The sequence below is a fragment of the Myripristis murdjan genome, chromosome 4 (genome assembly GCF_902150065.1).
Source record: "Myripristis murdjan chromosome 4, fMyrMur1.1, whole genome shotgun sequence".
In the NCBI taxonomy this organism is placed as follows: domain Eukaryota; kingdom Metazoa; phylum Chordata; class Actinopteri; order Holocentriformes; family Holocentridae; genus Myripristis; species Myripristis murdjan.
In genome coordinates this window covers 11,982,102-12,007,172 of record NC_043983.1, presented here as the reverse complement: position 1 = coordinate 12,007,172, position 25,071 = coordinate 11,982,102, and the positions used below count along the sequence as shown (strand labels likewise).

Genomic DNA, 25,071 nt, shown 5'->3' with positions numbered 1-25,071 from the left:
TACATAGTTGTCTACATGATTGTAAGAGTGCTGTATTATTTATATATTTATGAGCTGATTTATAGGCTATATAGTTATTATTATTATTATTATTTAAAATAAAAAGTTTTCCACAAGTCTGACAGTCTCAGCCACCCAGTGCCGGGCATCAGGGACTGCCACATGGAAATGATATTAAAAATATTCAGTATGATTATACATCTATTCTATATTTACATATTCTATTCTGTAGATACTTTGCAAATGTATTTCATCTTACTAATAGTCTATGCAAAGGTTCAAAGGTGAGGTCTATAGGTGTTCTATAGATATATTTTTGTATATTTTAGTTTTTTATCAGTCTTATAGGGTACAGGAAGGTTTTTCTGTTTTTCTTATATTCTTTCTATTGATCCACTTTATATTTCTCTCTTCTATTGTTCAGAGGTGTGTGTAGTCTACTATTATCAATGTATGGACAATCTATCTACTACTGAACTTATTATTGTTTTCTTTTTTATATGTTAGGACTTGGATTTACTGTCACTTATTTTGTCATTGAACTTCTTTTTTCTTTTTACTTTTTTCTCGCTTGTCTTACAGGTGAGATACCTTTGTAAGCCTTAAGGGGTTTCGATTCTTACCTGCACAGTTTATCTTAATTAGTTTCCTTTTTTGTATGATATTGTGCTAATCAATAAAAACATAAATAAAACATTTCTCTTACTAGACACTATGTATCTTTTCAGTGTACAGGACGCACACATTGAAGAGTGTTAAGAAATAAATAAAGAAACCAACCCTTTGCTACTTTCTGTGAATATACAGTTCTTTTAAACCTGCCCAAATGTTGCAGCCCACAAACATGACAGCAGTAGGCCTAGTTTTAAAACCCACCCAGGCAGTCTTGTGTCCAGCCTTGCCTTTGGCTGAACTGGGTTCAATCAAACCCACTGAGAACAACACCGGCTTTTTCAGAGTCATAACTGAGTCGTCCCTAAACTACAGCTACTGCAGAGCTTAAAGGACAGGTTCTTGTTCGCTCGGCTCACATCCCAGATAAGCTCTCATGCGTCTCAAGGGCGTGAGGGCAAGGCCGCACATTTAATGTGTGGCACATATTTGAAGATGCACACTTTAATGAGGACAGAGGTCAGCTGGTCACACGTGAGGCAGAGCGATGCACACTGGGCCCATATTCTCTGCAGTCACTGTCCCGGCTGGCACAGTTTCCATTATGGACATCAGGATCCAAGTGAGTATTTTTAGAGAAAGTGCTCCATGAAAAGCATGAAAAAACTGAAGTTGAGCTCACAGTGAAAGTGTTCCTTCTGAGTTATATATAACTGCCTTGAGGTAAATGACCTCCTGTCAGGTTGCTTTTCAGTTTGTTCATGACTGGACAGTATTTACTCTCTTTCACTCTTCTATCTGTCTTTTTTCTTTCTTTCTTTCTCTCTGTCTGTGTGTGTATGCTGCACACAGTTATCTTTGTGTACATGTGTGCAAGCGTGCATGTGTGGGTGTGACAGCTGACGTAACAGTCAGGAGTTGAGGGAGAGGGGAGTATTTGGGGGACTCGTGACAAAGGGGTGATATTACCGTTACAGAGGCGTCAGAGTCGCACTATTCCCTGCCTTCCTTTTGATCCTTGCCAAGCCGAAAACATTTGTTGGGAAACGCCAGAATTTACAGGAGCTTTGTGGCTGAACAAGAACAACAGTGCAAGTGCAGTGCATAAACAGTGTTTGTAGGATTATTGTTGATCACACTGCTCTACAAAGTCTATTATTCTCACAGCCTGATTCAGTCAGTGAATTAACCTTTTTGTGTTTAGCACTTTTTTGTACTTGCTACATTATAGTTCAATAAAAGTGCAAATTTTATGGGGTACATACACTGCAAAAACGCAAAATCTTACCAAGATTATTTGTCTTATTTCAAGTCAAAAATGTCTTATTCCTAGTCAAAATATCTCATTACACTTAAAATAAGACATGATCACCTCAGCAGTAACTTGTTTTTAGACAATTGTCTCTTGTTTCAGGTGAAAATTTGCTTGAAACAAGTGAAAATTTGCTTGTTTCATTGGCAAAATTTGTTTCTTGTTTCTAGCTAATTTTCGCTTATTTCAAGTGAATTTTCACTTTTTCCACTGGCAAATTTTGCCAATGAAACAAGCAAATTTTCACCTGAAACAAGAGACAGTTGTCTAAAAACAAGTTACTTCTGAGGTGATCATGTCTTATTTTAAGTGTAATGAGATATTTTGACTAGAAATAAGACATTTTTGACTTGAAATAAGATAAATAATCTTGGTAAGATTTTGAGTTTTTGCAGTGTAGGCCTTTATATGACGAATCTGAATCATGCAACTGGACTGAAAGACTAGAAAGAATGTTATATCATGTGTGAATATGGAGGAAGTAATGAGAACTGCGACATTGATGGACTTGGTTGGAACAATTTATTTAGAATGAATGTTATATCATGTGTTATATCATGTTATATCATGTGTGAATGTTATATCGTGTGAATATGGAGGAAGTAATGAGAACTGCGACATTGATGGACTTGGTTGGAACAATTTATTTAGTCATATTTACAAAGCAGAAACTACCATCGCAATCTAAGGAACATCAGAACTATGAATAACAAATAATCTCGCCCATCTGAATCAATAAAACAGTTTTGAACACATTATAACAGGCAAATGGCAAGCCAAGTCTTTGCATTCTTAGCATCGTAATAATAATATAGATATTGTGCTTTTGTAGTCCAAATGACAACATGTACAGCTGAAAGAGGATTCTGGATATACCATGTCAATAATTTATCTGGAAACCTAACTGACTGATATCGGGCATAATGTAATAAACCCATGCCCAAAAAATAACTAAGAATTGAAAAGATATACCTCACACTCCGTCACTTGGTTAACTGTTTATCATTTGGTTCAGAAACAGGCACTCAGTACAGCTGATAACCCCAAAACAGAGGGACCTTAACACAAAGAACCATTCTCTTTGTAAATTCCCATTGCAAGCTTTGACTCGGGAATGTTCCAGCAACAATGGTAAATGTAAGTATCAAAGCTCCAGTTTGGTTCATCGGAGTGAAAATAGAGTGAAACCAAAAAAATACACTGAAATGCTCGAAATGCTTTCTAAACATTCAGAAAAAGGCAAAAGAACCGGAGGGAAATCAGAAGGGAGATGGCACTTCAGAAATAGGCATTTCATGAGTCCTACTTATTACACCACAGATGTGTTTGCATGGCGATGCTACCCAACGATACATTACATTGGTTATGCTAGTTTGTACAATAAGAAATCATCGAAAAGTCATGTGACAACGAATAGTGCAAAACAATAATAACATTACACAGTCAATATAATTATGTAGTTCTTTACAAAAATAAAAAACTAACTCTTCGGCCTTCCCTGCTACCATGCGTTGACTGACTATTCAATGGATGGAAGACATGGAAGAAAATTAATGAATCCCTAGAAGGAGCCCAATTTATAACTCATTAGAGCATTTGTTTACACTCATATTGAATATGATGAGGATGCTGACATCCTCTGTCTGTTCCTTGAAAACAAAGCACGGCATAAAAATGAGAGGATGCCACTACCCCAAAATGCACATAGCCTTTGAGATCACAAAATAAAAATGAGGCAAAGCTACATCAACTTGACCTGCGTGTAAAAAGATGGATAGTAATCAGTTCTTTCGCTCCTCTCAGTGACGGCTTCATATCTAATAGAGTCAATGGCAGGAACATGTTTTCACAATCAGAGTTGACACCAAATGTTAGGCCACAAGATGCGACTAGAGATCGTGCGTGTTCCCACAGTCTGTGTATGAGAAGAAGGAGGCACATGATAATATAGATGGATGGGCACACACAGCTAGAACGTCACAGAGCAGACGGGATCAGAAAAGACAACATTAGATGGTCTCTGGGTCAGAGAGGGTTAGTAGCACATGGCGACAATCAAAAAGATTTCAAAATCTCAGTACAGCATAAGAGGGAACTTGAAAAGACCCATCACGTAGAAATTATGAGGCAAAAAATAAAGATCAAGGCATATGATGCATTGGAAAAGCATTCTTATTTACATTTGACCGCTGTCCAGCTAAGCAGCATGAATATAGCGAAGGTGAAGTACATTAAAGACCAGTTTGGTCGGGCGACCTGCTACTGAAAACAGCAGCAAGCGATTCAGCTTCTAGTAGATTTTAAGAGATGTTTCATGTTGCGCAGCTCTGCCAAGTATTCAGGCTTTCACAACAAACTCATGAACAGTTTGCTGTTGCTGAAAACCGTGTACCTCCAACATGCACACTTTCCAGGAACCCAGAAAAACAGCTTTGATGTTACATCAGCCAGCATGCGTTTCTTAAAATTTCTTCCAACAAGTTTTAAAAAGTATTCACAAGCCTGAGGGTTGAAGAGTTCTCTCAACCACTTTGAGGAGCATGTAATCCTTCAATTAAAACTTAAAACATGGCAGATAGCAAAATTGGAGATACAAGGTTTTTGCCCAACAGCAATGCTTTTTTTTCTCCATATTTTGGATCCTAAACCCAGTTTCTTATGTCCTGGTTGATTTTTGTGTCACACTGCAGTCGTCGAGGGAACTCATTTGATTTAATGGCCTCTCAGAGCCTTGTCTTGGTGATGTAACATCTCAAAGTAATCCATCCCACAGCTCCTAAGTTACAGTGGTATAACAAATCGATGAATTTAGTGACAGTTTCCATGACGAGACAGTTCTTGTAAATTCATGGAGTGCATCAGTAGGAGCAGAGCCTTCCGTCACATGTCCTGAATTTGCAACATAAAACTGTCCGGGAGAGAAAGAGGGGGAGTTCCTGATGGCGGAGTTTGAGATGGAACATTCATCATCTTGATGGAAAAATGATGACACTTATCTTCAGCCGAATGATGATAAAATAAGGAAGCATCTTTAGATATGCTGGCCCTCTGCTTCTTACTGGCATAAATCAATTACTTCATGCTCCACATGTCTGTCAGACGCTGCAAAAAGGAAGAAAATGTCAGTGGATGATATCAGTTTGAGCTCTCTGTGACAGTAGTCTGAAGAATAATTTACTTTCGACCATATTAAACTTAAATTAATGTTACCGTTACATATTTAAACTGAGAGCTGCGAGAAATATGAACGTATAAATAATTTTAAGGCAAACTGAATTAATTAGGAAGTCAGTTTGCATGATTGACGCTTTGACTTCTAACACTCCATTGATGATATAAAGGAATAGTCCAACTGTTTGGGTAAATTATGATGTTCAATACCATTTTCACCTCTGTATGTCCAATGGTACAGTTCCTATGGGTAGCATTTTGTGTTAGCTTAGCATAAAGACTTGGACTCTGTGGGAGTCATTAGCCTAGCTCCATCAAAGTGAAAAATTAAACCTTACAGCAACTCCGAAGCTGTCTTATTTACACAGTGTAGCACGTGTATTTGAGGCACACATCTTGAAATTAAAAAAAAAAAAAAAAAAAAAGTCGATTAAGTTAATTTGTGCTGGATCTTCCCGTACCTTGAGCGGTGTGCTCTTTTTTAAAAAAAATCATGGCCCTGGTCTTGGATAACAGTTTAGATTAACAGTTTAGGCACTAATTATGTCATGTAACTACACTGATCTGTGTTTTCTTTCTTTCTCTAAAAAACTTACAAAAAGTGTTGGATTTTTGCTGACATACAACTTTCCAGCACGGTCAGGATGTAACATAAAGTGTTAGTATGATTTCATGGCCACAGGATTGTGCAAGCCGTTTGAGTTAAGGCTCATGTGAAAGACGGTGAGCATGCAAGCTCACACTAGTGTAACGGTAACGTGAGAACATTGATTAATTGTTGCAGAGCATGAAAAAAAATCTAGTATAGTGCTGCTAAAATCAGGTACCGTGCCTCATTTCAGCACAGGGAGGAAGCATGCACACACACACACACACACACACACACACACACACACACACACACACACACACACACACACACACAGACACACCCCATGGCCATGGCTGACAGCCCTTAACAGGAGCTCTCAGTGTAAATGGCACAGCAGCCTGGCCCTGGTCTGATCCTTGGAGAGTTGAACAGGTGTAGATTATATAACTGTGGGTTTAAATGATCACTGGTTGCCAAGGCCAGCAGGCAACTAAGTAATGCACATATGTAGAGTTTGAAATACTTGAGCATTTCACTCATATTTACAACTTAGGGACCACTTCCGCTTTTCCTCTGTTACAAATCAAATGTTCCACTTTTTATCTTTTATCTTTTTTAACCTGACTACAAAAAGAAGGACATGAGGAAAGCAATCACCTAATTAAAATAAAGAACTTTTTTCTTTTCTACACAGCAAGCATAAACGGTGAGCATAAGTGGACTGATGACACTCTTCTTAAACCACAGAGATTAAACATCAAGGAAATAAAAGTGCAAGCCTCCCACTGCAATATGAGATCAATATTAAGATGTATAATGGTCGGTAAATGGGTGAACATCTGTCTATGTGGTTAACAGCGTCCACTGCGATGTACTGGGTTATGTCAAGGCTGCAGTTCCGGAGCACAGAGCCACCCTGTGGCTAATATGAGATATGATAATTTTCTATTACCTTTAAGCTGAATAAACCAAGGTCTGGGTCCTTTTCATAATCCTTGATCTGCAATCATTGACTTTGGCCTGGATATGAGAGGAAAAATAGGCTTTTAAAAAGTTGCTCTATAATGTGATACGAGAGGGCTGATATACCAAAGAGCGAAGAATGTCTTAACCAGTCACACTGGCTGTGCTTTAAGAGGACAAGTGGTAATCCAGAGAGGCAGGCAGGACAAATACCTCTCAGCCTTTGGAACTGGCACCTGTGGGACCGACTGCTGCTGCTGCTGCTCCTGCTGCTGTCTCTGCTCCTGCTCCATCCTGCACATGCACATAACACACACACACACACACACACACACACACACACACATATGCAGCACACAAACACTAGAATTAGCACTCTGGTAATGGATCTAGGCTTGAACAAAAATATGCTCGCTTTAAGCACTCAAGCAGACGCCAAATTGGTAGCAGGTCCAAAGGCAATCTTAGGTCGTCAGAGGATTCAAATTAAGTGTGCTTATGCTGTGGTTCAATTTGGGTGCAATTTTTGTACGAGCAGAACGCATAAAAAGGGATAATGTCATCCAAACAAGACAAGAAACGACTAGTGTATTTTACCTCTCTTTCCGAGCTTTAATCCTCTCCTCGTCAAATCTGAAAATGAGTAACACTGTTACATCCTCATTCAAGAGAGAAAATCCTGTCATCCAAGTGCTTTTTAAGAAACAGAATGCTAATCATATTTAAATTTATGCTAAGTCTGTGAATAATGAGATTATCATATTGGCCTTGTTCTCTTGTAATTCACATCCTCGTTCCCAAAGACTTCGTAATTCAAAGACAGCAGAAGTCTGTGAATGGATGCTGGAAGCCAAAAGGGCTTCGATCAGTCCCTTCCACAGCTGACTAGCTCCACCTAGTGGTCATTGGTACTTACTGCACCACACACTCTGGGACCTGCACATGCTCCATGGGGACAATCTCTGCCAGTTCATCCAAACTGTGGACGTACTGGATCTTATTCATGAACTTCACACTGCAGAGCAAAACAACAACATGATCATAGTTACCGTCAGCTCGTCATAGATACCACTATAAATACAATCCTATTGGGTGAAAACAGCCCTCATCGTTCAGTAGCTATAAAACATGCAGCATCCAGACTGTACAAATGTTAGTCTTTTGTCAGCCATAGAATTGATCTACCTGATTTTGTTTAAATATTAATAATTTGACAAAAACAGAGAGGAAGAGGCACTGCACTGGGTCTTTAGTAAAGAACAGACAGGTGATCTTTTGATGTAAGTAACAGAAAAATCAGAACAGGTCAATGCATGAGAAGTCTTGGTACATATATATTATTATTTGGTCAAAACCAGTACTCCCGAGCAAAAATGGCTGTCCAAGGCACTCTGTCTCACTTGAAAAATTAAAATGTCTTTATTACGCATGACAAAGTTAGATTAAGTATTGCACCAACATGTTGCAGCCTAGTCTGACATTCATTTGGCAGCACTATTACCATAATTGGCTTTAGATTTGTGCCCTGAATCAAGTAAGTAAGAGTATTTGCAACTTTTCTTAATTAGTGGATTATTCATTTTAGCGCAAAATTTTTAATGGGATGTGTGCATGCGTCTCACCTGATGAAAGGTCTGGATATGGCCAAGACAGTGCGTATGAACCAAGTAGGATGAGCGATGACCAGAGACTTTAAGTTCTTCCTCAATCTGCAGTCACAACATAAACAACAAGTCCATTCGGTTAACAGAGGGCTTGATCAGTGTCTGCTGAACTGAAGGATAGCCTTAAGATGAACACGGTCAAGTATGAGTAGCTGGAGAGTAATAGAAGATATTATAAACATTACATAGCGTTTTGATGTATGCATTAAGGTTAAAAAAGAGGCTTTCTTTTATGAGAGAACCCCATGGCAAATGCAGTCTGTGAGTCATCTCCAGTCTCCTGTTGACTGTCAGGAAATGACAAGCTCCATTACTCTCCCTTTTGCATTTGTTTGGAGCTCAGTCAATATTAGTGTCATGCATGTCTGCACTAAGTGCCGCCTAAACAATCATATTAGTTACACTACTTAAAGTGGTTAAAAGTGAACAGCACTCAATGCATATAAATAGCAGAGTAAGTCTCAGTGATTTTCCAGTTCAGGATAAGTATTTTAAACTGATTTCCCCTTTGCTCTGCCACAATTAGTCAATCTTGCAGAATTCTCTCTTCACAGTTTGTTTGATTCTTACCGTCTGTCAATCATCTGGTAGCACTTTTTGAGCCAGCTGATCCCAGGCATCTTGCTCCGCGGGGTGGCTCCATTCATGTAGATAATCAGATAGTCTTCAGCCACCAGCATCTCCAGACTGCTCACCACGTACCTGGATGAGCAGGCAGGTGCACGTCGTTACAGGAAAAAGCTTATGTTTGTATTATTGTAAATGAGGGTATAGCATCAAAGCCTGTGCTGACAAAGAGAAAAAATATGGAGATGAAAAAAAAAATACTGAAGGGCAAAAAAGTCCACTGAAGGAGAAAAAGTTCACTTCAAATTTCAAACCTCTAATTCTACAAATCGGGACTGAGAAATGTGATGTGCTGTCAGCAGCGGCGGACTCACAGGAAGAGGTTTTCCATGATGTAGTGGTAGTCTGGAGAGCTGCTGTCAGGCAGGTAACAAGCAGAGAACACAATGATGGCATTTAGGCCCTCGCCATAATAACCTGGTGAAAGACACAGTCACAGTTCATACTGAATATTGCCTCAGGCCAAGCAACAGTTGGATGGGACACCACACTACCTAATAAAAAAGAGAAAATAATTATTTAATCTGATTTTGGTAAATCTTATTATATTCTAATATTTCAGTAGACATCACAAACAAGACTTGTACTTTATATTGTACTTTTGTTTTTTATTGTACTTTTTGCTTTTCTATGCAGCTGAGTTAAGTGACACCAACCTCCATGTGTGATGACCCGGAGGTAGGGTCTGATGACCTGCATGTCGATACGGTGCTCCTGCTCGCCGATGATCACTGTCCTCCAGAGGCGGCCGTTGCCACCTGCCCCGTCCTCGTCCGCCTCTCCTGCACCATCAGCAGGACCTGCTTTAGCCGAGGCCACCGGTGTGTCATCTGGATAGACAAAGAGTTGACTTTTGATTTTGATTCTGGTACAGTGGTACACCAGGTTCTTTGACTTTTATTCTAAACCACAAAGTGAGGACATTTTGGCTCTCTCTTCTTCAAGGCACTACTTTAAGATTAGGATTTAGGTCGGAATTAAGATTAGAATTAGATGTGGGTTAGGGTTAAGTGTTTTGATGAAGGTTAGTGTAGGATAAGAGGGTTTAGGACTCAGGTTAGGATTAGGTTCATGGTTGAGTAAAAGTTAACTGGCTGGGCACCACGAACATGCACACTTGTGAGGACAGTTTTCCAAAGGCGCAAGGTTCAAAGTAAAGAGATTAAAGTTGCAAACAATCAACAGGGATGTGTTTATTCTTGACCCCTAACCTTCCCACTCCAGGTCGTTGCCATTGGTGATGAACTCCAGCGAGTCGGTCTCATCAGGCGTATCAATGTCGTCCACGTTAATGTCCAGGTCATCGGGTGTATCCAGGAAGTCATCTGACAACAAAGAGCCCTCGCTTTGGTCCAACGACAGGTTCATCTCTGGGGCGATCAGAGTACGGCGCTTATGGTTGGCCGAGGACCCACCTCCACCTCCCCCGCTTGGGCTCACATTGAGGGAGTCAGGGGGAGCTACAGTCCAGGAGGAGACAGACAGAACAGGAAGTGTAAGTTTGGGTATATGATCTATTCACTCATCACCAACACTAGCACAAATTCTGAACATTGTATCACTGATGCTGTTATTATTTCACACACTCACTCTGATTCTCCAGTGACAGTTTTACTTACAGGTTCTGTTGTCAGTGAGACCACAGGAGGACTCCATGTCTCCGTACTCTGGTAGTGGCCTGGACAGAAACACACACTTGTAAGCACTGTGCCTGGCAGTAATCCTGGTATAAAGAAACATCCTGGACAGAGCCAATCTGAGTAACAAGCCAAGATATGACGGCACTGATAAGTTCAGGTTCAGCATTATGATCACATGACTGTGCCACTTGGCCCAGTAAAACAGTCCTGAGTAAAAGAAGCCCTAATGTTTTTCGATACAAGTATATTTGCTGTTTGCATGCACCTGAGCTCTGTCTTCCACCATGTGCTATAACGATCTGGCCTGACAATGAAATGCAACATCATTATTAGGACGTTGTTAAATAGACCATGCCACCACCAGTGAAAGGGGTGGGTGTTGTCATGGATCTGGCTCAGCACTACAAAGAGGAGCAAGCAGAAGAGGATAGAGATGGTAATTAACTTCCCTCTGGGGAGCAAGGAAGATTATAGGGTTGCCAGTCATGGTGTTGAGACCGAGAGGAGAGGGACAGGGGGAGAGATGGAGGCAGAGATGGAGGAGGAGAGGGGAGGAGGCAGATGAGGGATTAAAGAAAGAGAAAGTGGAAGAGGGGACAGAAAGAGAATAAAATGAACGACTAAAACCCTCCTTGTGTCTGTGTGTGCAGCCACAGAAAGGCTGCTCTGTTGTTTACTGTTTACACTTGGTAAACAGAGGTCAGAGGGAGGTCAAAATCTTGCTATGTGTGTTTGTGCAGCATGCGCGCACATGTGTGTTGATCTATGAGCATGTGCATTTGGACTAATGTGCTTGCAAGTGCATGTGTGGTGTTTGTAGGTATCAGCATCATCCAATAAAACCAGGCAACTGAGAGAAAACCTGCGTGTGCCACTAGAGGAAGCAAGGAAGACGCAAAGCTATGCTGTGCAGTATTATGGATGCTAGTGCAGTGTTATTCAGCAGAGAGAGTCTCAGTGCATCTCAACATCCTGAATTCCCCTGTAAGCCAACCCGTTCATCCTCCTATCCGCAGAAGGACAGCGTGTGACAGCCTGTTCCTCCTGAGTCAACTGCATTGGCTACAGCTGCACAGACAGGCAGCGAGAAGCATTGATGAACGCTCCAACCCTATTCCCTCAGGGCTCCTACGGCGATTACCATGCTGATACTTCCTTTGTGAGAAATAAAGCTCTTTTCCCAAACACAATAACAGCTCCATAGGAAAATAGATTTTATTTTTTCAAACAATGAGCTAATCTCTTTTGTCTGCGTCTGTGGGTACATACCTACAATAACGACAACAGCTCAGACTTCAAATATCAGAGGATGGATGGATGATGCTTACCTTATGGAAAGAGGAGAGGGCTGCCTTTGTCAAAGCCGATTCAAATGAGCTATTTGACTTCAAACACCTTTGTATTGAGTGCCCTTTTTCATTCCCTTTCTTCTGAGCCGGCAATAGACAGCCTGAGGCAAAGCATCTCTCAGAGGTTAGCTTAATTATCCATATGCTGCTGGCTTTTCCTCATCCCTTTCTCTCCTTTCCTAAGCCAAACCTGCCTCCATTTTCCTGGTGATGCTGTGTTGTTGACTGGTGGCTGCTGTTGCGTCACATGACGCAGCCTGAGACCATTTATGGAGAGAGCTGCACCTGCTCCCTGGCTTCCTGCCTCCCCATCTGACAGGGGAGGGAGGGGGAGAGAGACTCCAGTGCTGACACTGTCACACTTCACACTTGGTATTTTTCACCAATCGTTATATTTATACACCACGGGGCAGCATATCTCTCTACTACACTTTATTTCTGTCTCGAGTAGTCTTTAATATTGATCAAGGCTTATTCCTTTCTGTCCCCTCTCTGAGCAATCTCTTTCTTATTCTCTGTTTCCCTCTCCCTCTCTGGGAAACCACTGATCAGCTGTTTTGAAATGAAATGTCACATCTTGATAAGTGATAAGGCCCGCCTGATTATCTCTCCATCCAACCACATTAGGAAATTGTTTGCATTCATTTTGCAGCAATATTCTGTTACATGCAGCTGTGGACTAATAGCTATAATAGCTAAGCAATGAATACACACACATTGTTTATTCACTATTCCAATATAAAAGTCAAGCCCAACTGTATAAACCCATGTGATTCAAAAAACATGCCATCCTCTCATTATGCTAAAGTCAGTCATGCATACTGTTATGATGACTACAGGAAACCAGCGGGATGCAGTTGTTAAGCCTCCACAACAACTCTTCCCCTCCACATGGAGAGGGAGGCATGTACTTGCAGGAGCAGAACCAAAAATACATAATAATATGTATTTTGGCTCTGTAGAAATATAATAACATGCATTATATTTGTAGGGCAGTCATTATGCTATGAAATAAAATAAACAATCACTTGTACTTGTCCTTTCTTCTCTATTGTTTGCTGCTTTTTTGGTTTTGTTTTGTTTTTGTATATAAACAAAAATGAAATGAAATCATATTAGCAATTAATTAATCTATTACAATAATCAACAAAATCATCAGCAGTAATAAAGGGCAGACTTGTACTGCTTGTTCCATTAATGCAGATTCAGCAGAACAGAAATAGAATGAGACCATATAAGTGTATTGTGACTACTATAAACACACAAATTAACACATAAATGGTAAGGCTTTCAAGTCCACACAAAATTTGAGCGATCCCTGAGTAAACATCAAACTGAAAACAATATGGTGTCATAGCGATGGCTTATAAAGACCTGCTCAGCAATAATCAATAATTAACCCTTATGAATTAATAAATTATGCTCTTAACTAAAACGTGCTCCACAGAACACACGCACACACACACACACACACACACGCACACACGCACACAGGGAGAGAATAACACAGATGGAGGAGATTCCATAAACCTTCCTGATCTTCAGCTGTATCTGAATGTGAGCTATTAATAAGATCTGGTTTATATTAATGTTAATGATGAAGTGAAAGGGGCCTCACCTGGGGAAGTCTTCATCCTGCCACTCGTCCTTCACCTCCATGTTCTCCATGCGTAGAGTTGCCTCTGTGGTGCCCATCCCTAGGGGGGCAGAGCAGGGGCCTGGACGGGTGATAACAATAGCATTATTTATTAATGACCACTATGGACAGGCACAGAGGAAAACCACAAGCTGCACAGGTATTATTATATAATTTCTACATTACAAGTCATCCTTAATGTAACAGCCAACACCGTATGAAAGTTTTACCCAATTAATTTGGTCTAACATTACAATTTAGGGTCTGAATCTACATCTCATGGTTTATATCCTTTTCCTCATAGGAGCCTGTGTGAGCGGCATGTGACTGACTTGAGCAGGGCCCTTTTCTCTGACCTCAGCCTACCTCAAAGTCAACTACTATGAGTTTCCTGGGTGGAATTCAAGAGGCCAGTTAGGGAGGACAAAACTTAAACCTAATCCTTAATCACTGGACTCTAATCCTCCTGGGCTGAGTTAGCTGCTAATTTTTGATCAGTGTTCAGGCTGATACTGCATGGCACCATCACAGTGCAGCCTGTGAAACTATTATTTATGTGTGAATAGATTACACTACAAGAAAAAAACTTTGTTTCAAGTCTAATGTTCTTTCATGCTCAATCAGGACATATCGTAATTCTTTTATTCTTTTAAATATCGGATGCCTTGGACAGCAGCTCTAACACAGTGACTATACACTGACTGCACAGACAATGGCAGCACAAAGATGCTCTGCACTCCACCTTATTATAAGCACTACCATACCACAGTAGCCACACGATAATAAAACAATAGCACAGGTATGTGTTGGCTGGTGTCCCTGAGGTAAACTGCATGAAAACAGCACTGTGGTTATTTAATTGGACATGATTTCCTGTTCTCTCTTTGTGGTGCTCCAGTCATCCGTAAAACCACCCGACCAGGTTCCACTGAGTGGTGGAGGATTCCCAGGTCTAGACTGGAGGTTATATTTAGAAACAGATACCCTGAGGAAAGGGTGTGCATAAATCAGTGTGTGTTGTTAGGGGGCAAAAGAGACAATCACCCTGTCTCAGCATTAATGATTATAAGTACAAAGTGGGTGTAGAGGCCATTGTAGAACAGAAAAAAAAGGGAAAATAAATCATAAAAGGTGTCCTGTGATATGCAAGGGGCTGTCCTTGTCTGATGATGATGATGATGATGATAATGATAATGTGCTTGCACTGGTTGAATGAATGATGTGACATGGGTTGCTATGAAATACTGGTCATGGGAGTGGTTCTGGTGGAGACACTTACGTGACTGAGTACAAACTAGGAGACAACAGCCATGCCTTACACTGAGGCAGCATTTCACTGCAGGGCTTACATCATATACAATCATCCTTACACTGAGTTACACTAACCAGCCTGATGCAAAATTAAAAAAAAAAAAAAAAAAAAAAAATCAGTGATTGCAAAATAGAGTGAAATCTGTCCTGACAGCACACATTTGCTTTCTTTTTTCTTCAACACCAGTCACCTATCAAAGGTGCCAAAACCCAAAGAGAAAGTAATAGTGTGTAGTACACATTCTGAGCAGCTTGCATAAGTAATTATTTATTAAAGACAATGAATTTACTTATTGGTTACATTGATGCTACTTCAAAAACAATTAACCCCCCAAAATGGCAATTTAAATTGTCATTCAAACTTGAAACATTCCAAAGACCACTGAAAAAAAAACAGGAATCTCTTATGGACTGAATCACCGCTGAACATGCAGCATATTACCAGCTGCATGTTCTGTGGTGTAAAATGGCCTCACTGCCTTTCTGTGTCACCCTAAATGGAAGACATGACAGAAAAACCCAAATACATTTCATAAGCAGCTTGACTCCCCTCAGCCTTAGATGATTGTAGTCAGTCAAAGGTGTGTGCCTCGTGCAGTGAGCAGATGAGAAATGCAACGGCATCTAGTCAGCAACTATACTCACATGAGCTGCGAGAGATTCCTTAAAAATCTCCCGCTTGTCCGTGCCTGTGTGTCCTCCCTCCTCAGTCACAGAGGCAAAGATGTGAGAATCGTAATCCTCTGCTGCAGAAGCGATGCATGGGTCAGGCTCAGTCTTCAACCCCTCTCTCTCTCTGTCACTCATTCACATGCACACACACGTACACACACACAGAAAACACAGGCATACAGTGTCTTCAATGTCAGCCACTAGCCAGCAGCAGGTGTCTCAAGACAGGGGGCACCTCTGTGCTAGCCCCCCTCCTCCTCCTCTCCCCGGGCTCTTACCACCTTTGTTTGGGAAGGAGAGAGTGAAAGACGGGCCGTGAAGAGCGAACCGACAGGCTGCCTCTCAGCTCAGACTCCCAACCCACCAAGACACAAAATTCCTTTAATGAGAATACATCTGCTCTGGCATCATGATCTCACTCTCCCTCTCTCCCTCTCTCCCTCTCTCCCTCTCTCTCTCTCTCTGGTTGTGGCTCCAAATCCCTTCGGAGAACCTCTCATTCCTCTCCCCAACAATCTGTTTAAATTCTTCTTTGTATTCCGCCTCTGTTCAAAACCCTCCGGTCCAATAAATAAATCATTTGCATTAAGCAGATCATGTGATTCCCTCCTTTCTGGGTCCAGCTTATTTATGCCTAAAGCAGCCGGTAAAAAACCCAGGCAGCCTGTGTGTCCCTGGACTCCATTAGGTAATCCTACTGTTGTCAGTGGTTCTCTATGTGGTCACTGTTCCCTGGCAACAGCATCCCTCTCTCTCCATCCTTAGGATCTCCCTCCCTCTCTTTCTCCCTCCTCACCTCAAATCTCTTTCACATTCACCCCCCTCCACACACACACACACACACACACACACACACACACACACAATTAATTATTCAGTCTATCACTTCACTTTCACCCAACCAATGATATCACCCTCATCCAGTTTTCACTGCACATTATGCTCCACCCTATCCCACCCCTACTCCCTCTGTTTTCCCAGCTGCAAAACGATGGTGTGTGTGTATGTGTGAAGTCAGCGTGCACCTACTCAAGGACCATGCAACCATTCAGATGCATCTAACAAAACCTCACTACAATATCCCAGTGACGGTCCTACAAAGACCTCTAATGTATCACAAGTGTAATTGTAATACCCCGGTAAAAGTCTCAAGGGGCAGATTATTGTTTGAAAGTGATATTTGTACAGGTTCACAAGATCATTTCACTTTAATTTTTCACTCCCATCTCAGCTAAGTGCATTTGATCTTGCTGCTGTGGTGATGCTGTTGGGGCAAGTGACAGGACCGACAGAAGCCAAGGACAGGGCAAAGCGTCATTACTCCTGCTTGGAATACTTTTCGACAGGAACAACTGTGTAATGTCCCACTCACATAGACAATAAAAATGATGTTCAAATACGTTACACCACTGATTTTACTAAGTTAGGACGCGTTATTTTGTACCGAATAACCGGCATCGGTAGAGTTAACATCGGTGCAAGTGTGAGACTGAGGTACACATGTGACATTCAGCGGACGCTTCAAGAGAGTATATAATGTAAGGCGAGAGAACTAAAGCACATTTACTTCCGTCTTCGCTTGCCTCCGTTATAGCACCCCAGACTTTTGCTTTGGTTCATTTACTGAAATGGCACAACGCAAAAAGCGATGACAGCGCTGTGAGACACTCTTAAATACTTAAATTAGATTTTTAAAAGTTAATTTGGATTACTAATTCGTGCACGCCTGGCATGTTGATGACGGAAGCCATGGATATATATTTATTAAAATAGTAAATATCATAGCCACCGATTGGGCTACTTAATTGTTTTTCATGTTAAATAAACTGATTTTGGATAGGTACGCGCATGTGCAGTAGGACTCCTCGCTGTTCCGGTTTGCCCGACGAAGCTTTCCAGTTGCCGGAGCAGAGAGGGAACTATCTTGTCTCACAGGTCGCGGTTTTGCTGCTGTCTGCCCATACTGTACTGTACTGGAGATGCCAAGATGGCTGCGAGCAATTATTATGGCTTCACACATGGTGCCGGTCCGCAGTACAGGTAATACAGCTGATGCAGATTCGTGTCAGCGCTTGGTTTTTACATTTACAGTCGCTGTTGTTGTGCAGCGTGCATCGGCAAAAGCGCCGTCACCGGTGGGCTTTCACTGCGTCGTCGCGCAGTGGAGAAGCTAGTTAGCTAACTTGACCGGCTAGTTAACGCTAGCCAGCCAGGTTTGAAGGCCAGCGCTGCCGACGTGCTTGACATTACGTGAACCGCAAAACGGGCATGTTTGGTTGGAAAGCAGCTGGTGATGTTTCAAGGCAGGCGTGATGAACGCAGATGTAATTGAGTAGGCGTAAATAAGATAGATAGACTACCCCGGAGCCGTGAGGTTGTGTGACGGGTGAGATTGTGGCAGGCACTCAGGATTTAGGAGAGCTCACCCTGGCCGGGGCTTTGCTGCAGGTCCTGTGTCTTAAAACCACAAACAGTGCTTAGTCGTATTTGTCTAACAACGATATTACAACTATAGGAAAAAGACAGAGTCGGAGGTAGTGGAAAATTAACATGAGACATCAGCTGAATTGTAGGTTGTGCTTAGTTTGTCAGAATCAATCTTCGACTTTGGTAGGTAATTCGTCCTACTTTGCATGCTAGCTGGCCCTATTCTCTCCAGCAAATGAAGTTGGCTGAATGTCGATACCATTCACTGCAGCCGGCTGACAGAGAAAAGTTCCCTGCTCTGCCTCTCCTAAGGGAAACCATGGTTGATTGACAGGTGGTGCTGCTGTCTTTGTAGCCCAACTGTGATGCACATGTTGTCCCTCAGTCCATGCCCTGCGGTGACTGTGCTTCCCTTGGTTCGAGCTGGTTTCAGGTCCACTCTTTAAAGTTTCAACCCTGCTTTTTGATTCAACATAATGGGCTGGTAGGTCAGGCACTGGTAAAGCCTAATCCTACACTAAAAACTAGTTCAAAGTCAAATTGATTTATTAATACAGTCCTTAATCACAGACATGTATTAAACCCAATAAGCCCGTGTAGATCTAAATCTTAGTGTAGTACCAGGCTTAATCCATGTGTGAACAATGAGTCCTACATGGATACAGGAATTTAAGATTTAGGATTTGACCCTTTTATGTGCGGTATCATACTACCCACAAGGTTGCATTGTAAGTATACAGCCTGCTAGTTATTCACTGTACCACCACATCTTTATATAACTAATGGTGCTTAATTGTAAGTATTAAATGTTCTCCTCTTGCTTTAGATCCCACTGTACAAAATTGTGAGAACTTAATGTCACGACATTGTGATAATAGACATGGCAGTCTGTGCCTGTTATGTCTGCTTACTTACACATTAGATAGCCGAGAGTTTTCTGTTTTCTCTTTCTGTGGAACTGCGTGGTATTGGCAGTGTGTCCAGTGTTATCTTGTTGGGTACATTAGGATGATTAACACTTTGTGCACAGTGATGCTGAATTTTTCCCCCTATTTACATCTGGAATGTGATTTTTAGTCCTCTGCATGGTTTGTCCATCCCACTAAAGGCTGGACAAAGATGCTGACAGCATCTGTTATAGGATGCCATTGCCAGTGACCACTGTCTGTCTGCATCCCAAAGAGCGCTAATGATTTGGCTTCCACACAGAAGCAAGGTCGTCCTTTTGGCTTTGCTGTGTATTCTGCTGAAAATGAGAGTTTTCTCAGTAAGTAGGTCAGAGTATACATGGATGGGGCATTCTTTTGTCACTGCGCAAGCTTCCATGTTGGGAGATACTTTGTTTTGTGCCAGTGGTGCTGTTTATTAAGCCCATGGGTGGCAGTTCATTATAGAATTGAGAAATCGTGCAGCACCTATTGAAGCCTGCTAAATGACATAGATATAGACATCCTTAGACATGGATTGCCTTGTTTGAGCTCATTAAAAAAAAAAGAAAAGAAAAGAAACAGCAGCACAGTATTGATACTGCAATGACATTGGAGTGATAACTATTGATGCTTTCATGTGGTATTTACACACAAGAAAGTTTTGATAAACAATCATTAGTAATGTGGATATTATGACCAAGCAGGTAGAGACAAATAACAGAACAGCTAGAACAGTCTAATAATTTCAGAGAATGATATCCCTTTACTGTAATGCAGCCTATAAAATCAGGAAAAGACATCACTTATGTCATGTCATTATATTATGATATGCAACATCCCAGCTGATTTTGTGTCAAATCACTGTATCAATATAATATCAATATCAGTCAGCTCTAGGCAGACCATGCATTATGATTATAAGTATAAATGGATCCTGTAGTACTGTAGTTCCTGTTGAGACTGCAGTTTTAGGTTTTCAAAGAAAAAACCTGGTCATTGCTGCTGAGTTCCCGAGTCCCTTACAAGGCACTGATGTATTCTCAATAGCTTGGTGGATATATTTTCAGTTATCTCAAGGTGATGTCCTCCGAAGTTTCATTGTTTCAGGGGTTTTCAAAGTGGGCCTCTCCTTGGACAAAGCTTTGATAAAGGTGCCCCCTTAGCTTAGCTCAAATTCCTGGATGTCAGTGGGATCATGTAGCTGCTATTTGATCCCACACACCAACAACTGAGTTAAGATAGCCTAATATTGCTGTTTGACACAACATTAGACTAAATCAAATATATAAAAAGGGCTGACTCTAGGTTTGTCACCCAGAACGATCCGTCAGCTATCTCTTTATTATATGTAGGCTGTTGTACAGCATTTGTTTATTTGTTTATTGGATGGATCCCCATTAGACTCTGCAAATGCGATAGCTGATCTTCCTGGGCATTGTTCCCTTTGGTAACTCATTTAAAAAATCATTTTATTGAATTTTTCTCATGAAATTATTTTTTTCCCCCTTTGTCTCTGAGTCACCCCTGAAACTGTTTGACGCCCCCCTGGGGAGGCTCTCCTCCCACTTTGAAAACCCCTGATTATAGCTAATTAAGTTGTCCTCTTTTGGTTAATTTGAGGTTTCCCTTGTTGCTTTACCCCATCCCCCCACCCCACCCCCCATCCCCTCAGTACCCAGCCTCCCTCGGCTTACTCCCACCCCTCGACAGCCAGTTACAGTGTCCAGCAGGCTCCTGCTGTGGCTCATGCAGTGACAGCATCCTACTCCCCTGCTCCGGTCCAGGCAGCGCGACCGGTGGCCTCTGCCCCTTATCCTGCCTACCAGAGCCACCAGGCACCCCCAGACTATGGCTACAGGCAGCCAGACCCCCCTGCCCCCCCACAGCCCACCACCACCCCACAGACGTACCAGGTATACTCAGACACGGTCAGTCTCATTTTGCTCTTCTTTCTATTGCTGCTTTTGAGTTTGTCATAGTATCATATCATGTTTGGTAATATGCAATGCCATTTTTGGAGTTCATATAATGTGACTACAACACTATTATTTAATGCAGTGTTTTTAGGATATTGATGCATTTGCTTCGTATTTTAAAAAAGTATTATGCCCTTGAGATACTGACTGCATTGTGTTGCACTGGAAGTTCCGTTCATTTCCAGTGAAATGCTGCATTTCTCAGCTTCATATTCTGCGCTGCGGCAATTGCAATGTGTTTTGAGTCAGGCATGCATTGGATTTCTCCAGTGTTTGCATCAAATTCAGATGCATATACCTGACTGGTGGTATCAAAACACCTGATGATGCTCTGGCTGTTGGTAGTTGGTTTGTCATTTTAATACATAATGATCAACCAGCCACCAACAGCGAGGACAACATCAGATCCCCATATCACATTTGAAAAATCAAAATATTATGACCAGTTGCGCTCTAAAATCAAGTGACAGTCTATTCTGTTGGCTTCCTCCAATGTTTGAATGTAGGAGACAATACTAATCTAAAGAGACGAGACAGAGGCGGTTGATGTGTCGTCTTTGAAAAATAAAACAGTCATTGAAAAGTTTTAATCACTGTGTTCAAGCACTGCCTTCATTTGCCTTAGACACAATGCACGATGCAGTCGGTGTGCCTAAGGTATGGTTGACCCCTGCTGCAATTGTATTTTATATGCCGCTTGTATTTTGACATCACTGTATGATAATTCTATTATGTTCTGTTATGCATAGATATCCCACAAACACGTGAAGCACTTGATTAACCAGGCTCTTGTAAACACCAACAGGACAACTACAGTTATGGTCGCCCCCCCACGGTGACTAGTTATGACAACAAGCAGTATTACCAGACCAGTATAGCCCCAGCTCAGAGGACACCTACCGAGAATTATTACCAGACTGGTGAGTCAGTTTCTTTTTATTTTCATGTTTTTATTCTCATCTTCAAGTATGGGGTTTCAGATTACTTGTAATCCAGGTCTGATTACATTTTAGAACTAGGAATAGTCACATGAACACGCAAACGTGTCTCACTTGGCTTGCTGAGGATTTGCTGGTCATTAGTCATTACAGTCTTTTTTGATATTATTTGCCTTGCACTTTTTAAAAAGTAATGTGATATAAAAGGAATGTGCCTGGTGTTCAGATGCTGGTGTAGTGAGCATTAGATATCCTGCCTGCCTTGCCAATAGCTCTGTGACAGACAGTCTTAGAGGATGAGATGGAAGAGTCAAAACTCTTGTCTCTCTCGCTCCTACACCTCTGCTTCCCTCCCTCCTCTCCACCCTCCCCCTCCCTCTCTGTATCAGTCGGTGTGAAGAGCGGGTACAGCCCGGCTCCCTCCACGGTCTATAGCCAGCCTGCTCCTCCCCAGAGGCAGGTAACAGCCTTGAAACCGCTGGCCCCCTCCAGCTCCGTGTCCACCAGCTACAACATTTACCCAGCATCCACCAGTGTGCAGCAAGCTCCCACACCCATTTCCTCCTACACCCCTGGCTCCTCCTTCAGCTCCACCGCCTCAGCCACCTCTTATTCGGGTAAGAGAGAGGGAAGAGGAAAAGGAGCCTTTTTTTGGCGTAACTCCAACTACAATAATTTTTTTTTACATTGATCAAGTAGCAGTAAGAACAAGGATGGATGTACTTCAGGAGTAAATGTCTGTTGTTTGAGCTCACATCTGTACTATTCAAGCAGAATGATAATAGATGTTGGGTGAGTCTGAGTATATAATTGGGACTGTCAAGTGGACACTTCATCATTTATTGTTTAGTTGGTGGAGTAATGGTCCAAGCCAGAGAAAGAGACAAGTGTTGATCAGGAGCTGGAATTGAATAGCTAGGCCTCTACGCTTGGACAGATTAGTGTGTTATTCAAAATGTAATAAATAAGCTGAAGGAATGGGTCGCACTCAAATTGAATTTTCTGAGCACAGTGTATTTACATATTGACACACATAATGACAATTTGATTAGTTTCAATCAGAAGCCGGATAGATATTCTGAATGGCTGGGCCAGTTGCACCCACAGGTTGGAGATATTGCTAACTCGATATAAAAATTTTGAATTAGAGCTTCGTATTAACTTTCTGACACCTGTCAAACCCCATATCCTCAAGTGTTTGAGAATTGTATATGACTTGGGGTTTGCACTCATCTATATTTAGACTATGAGCATTAAGTCTGTTGAAATTCAAGTGCCACTTGCATATTGCCAGCATGCCTGTTTTTACAGTGTTGTTTATAGTTGACCCATATCCTCTATGCCGTCATCTCTTTAACGACCCTCTGCGTTCACTCTCTCTCCTTTGCCTTGTCCTCTCTCACCCTCAGGCATCAGCTACTCCAGTTACGACTCCAGCGGCTACACCTCCACCTCCACCCCCTCTTACTACCAGCCTGCACAGCAGACTCTTTCCCAGCCCCAGCCTCAGCCACAGCAGCCACAGCAACCCCAGCCCCCAATCCAGCCTCCCCCCAAGCAGCTGACCAGCTCCTCCTGGAGCAACTCGGGCAGCAACATGGTGACGGCTCCAGCTGGAAACGCTTACAAAAAGCCCATGTTTCACCAGAACAAGCTGCAGAAACCAAAAGGTCCTCCCAAACAGCCCCAGCTACATTACTGTGACATCTGCAAGATCAGCTGTGCTGGCCCTCAGGTAGAGCTTTATAATGACAGACGTGTCAATCAAAGTGATTTTATTTATATGTGTTTTTTCAAAAGAACAGGTTCATCGCATTCTGCCTCACAGAAAAACTGAAAACAAAACACACACATTACCATATTCGCATGAGACCACAGCATATTTTAGGTGTATATATTAAATATGTAAGTAGTTTAGTGACTGGTTAAAATCAAGTAACATTGGGTGGCATTTGTTGTTTTGTCGCCACATCATCATCATTATTATTGTTATTATTATTGTTATTATTTTTATATTTTTAAAAAATTGATTGTTTCTGGCAATGCAAAAAAATGCATTAACACAAGTTTAAATGTTGAAATATAGACCATTAATAGTTAAAGCAATCATAATCAAATGCTACAGTCAAACAAGTATTTTTGAATACGTAAAATGTGTGAAAAATGTTAACATAACTGCATAGAGATAGCTGTTCACAGTGGGGAATGTGGTGATCAAAGCCACAACAATAGATTGACTGCTCTACCTGACTAACACTGGTTTGATTATTTACCACAGACATACCGGGAGCATTTAGAGGGCCAGAAACATAAGAAGAAGGAGGCAGCCCTGAAGTCTGGGGGGCAGACAGGGGCCAGCAATGGGCCCCGAGGGGTCCAGACCCAGTTACGCTGTGAGTTGTGTGACGTCTCCTGCACGGGGGTCGACGCTTACGCCGCCCATATCCGTGGGGCTAAGCACCAGAAGGTTAGCACAACTGTTATACTCCAGTCTCTTTGATTAAATCTCTCAGTAACCGCTGGCATTTTAGAGAACACAGGAGACAGCTGTAGAAAATACTCAAATAATGAGCTTGAAATCATGCTGGATATTAGTGTGGTATACTCATGTGATGTTCCCTCAGAGCTGCCAAGTCTTGGAATGAAACCTCCCTCTGGGATCTGAGCTGGGATTAAGTATCCGCCTCCTTACATGGTTATATCTCCCTCTGTCTCTTTTTTATCAACACTGGAAAGGTGGTGAAACTCCACACCAAGCTGGGCAAACCCATACCCTCAACGGAGCCGGTGCTGGTGAACTCTGCTCCGGTTTATACGACCTCAACAGCTGGGAAACACACTGCCTCCACTTCTTCTCCTGCACCAACCTCAACCACTTCAGCATCTCCTGCTGCTGCGACGACGACTCCCACAGCAGCGCCCAAACAAGTGGTGCTCAACAGCACTGTTAAAACATCAGTGCCAGTCAAGAAGCCAGTTCCTCCCAAAATAACTGTCATTTGTAAGTTATTGGATATGTTATGTGGGTAATACTCTGGCCTCCTCTGTAAAATTTGAATGTTTAAACTGCAGCATTGCAGATTTCCTTAATTGAAGGTTCAGGCAGAGATTATCATTCACTATTCTGGCTCATGTAGATTCATTATAGGGCAGTATTCATACTAAATATCCCTCCACTCCAAGGATATATCTCTCCCTATAGTTGTGAAAACTGTTCAGACTATGAAGAGTTTCTTTACTAAATTAAACATT

At 41.8% G+C, this 25,071-nt stretch overlaps 2 protein-coding genes across 6 annotated transcripts in view; one reads left to right on the top strand and one right to left on the bottom strand.

Moving 5' to 3' along the window:
* Positions 1 to 25,071, top strand: part of zfr2 (zinc finger RNA binding protein 2) — a 38,999-nt gene that overhangs the window by 399 nt on the left and 13,529 nt on the right. For 2 of the 5 annotated variants that reach the window (XM_030049052.1, XM_030049050.1), the window contains exons 1-7: positions 17,486 to 17,589; positions 20,578 to 20,833; positions 21,687 to 21,801; positions 22,209 to 22,436; positions 23,229 to 23,554; positions 24,098 to 24,286; positions 24,556 to 24,820. In XM_030049052.1, the coding sequence (XP_029904912.1) occupies positions 17,537 to 17,589; positions 20,578 to 20,833; positions 21,687 to 21,801; positions 22,209 to 22,436; positions 23,229 to 23,554; positions 24,098 to 24,286; positions 24,556 to 24,820 (1,432 nt within the window). In that variant the 5' untranslated portion in view covers positions 17,486 to 17,536. Of the gene's footprint in view, positions 1 to 17,485; positions 17,590 to 20,577; positions 20,834 to 21,686; positions 21,802 to 22,208; positions 22,437 to 23,228; positions 23,555 to 24,097; positions 24,287 to 24,555; positions 24,821 to 25,071 lie in introns of those variants that run through there. The other 3 variants (XM_030049051.1, XM_030049053.1, XM_030049054.1) reach the window with 3 other exon arrangements.
* On the bottom strand, positions 2,549 to 15,785 carry atcaya (ATCAY kinesin light chain interacting caytaxin a). The gene is made up of 13 exons (XM_030049055.1): positions 15,523 to 15,785; positions 13,549 to 13,648; positions 10,561 to 10,619; positions 10,153 to 10,401; positions 9,598 to 9,771; positions 9,256 to 9,358; positions 8,885 to 9,016; positions 8,273 to 8,359; positions 7,567 to 7,665; positions 7,248 to 7,283; positions 6,864 to 6,944; positions 6,640 to 6,707; positions 2,549 to 5,026 (listed from the first exon to the last, which is right to left on the bottom strand). Exons 2-12 carry the CDS (start codon positions 13,623 to 13,625, stop codon positions 6,674 to 6,676), a joined length of 1,131 nt encoding a protein of 376 aa, XP_029904915.1. The 5' UTR covers positions 13,626 to 13,648; positions 15,523 to 15,785; the 3' UTR covers positions 2,549 to 5,026; positions 6,640 to 6,673.

Coding starts and splice junctions, on each gene's coding strand:
- atcaya (XM_030049055.1), bottom strand. CDS start 13,625: ATGGGCACCACAGAGGCAACTCTACGCATGGAGAACATGGAGGTGAAG. Junction 8,360..8,884: donor TACCAGATGATTGACAGACG/GTAAGAATCAAA, acceptor TTGTGACTGCAG/ATTGAGGAAGAACTTAAAGT. Junction 7,284..7,566: donor GTCCCAGAGTGTGTGGTGCA/GTAAGTACCAAT, acceptor ACTCATTTTCAG/ATTTGACGAGGAGAGGATTA.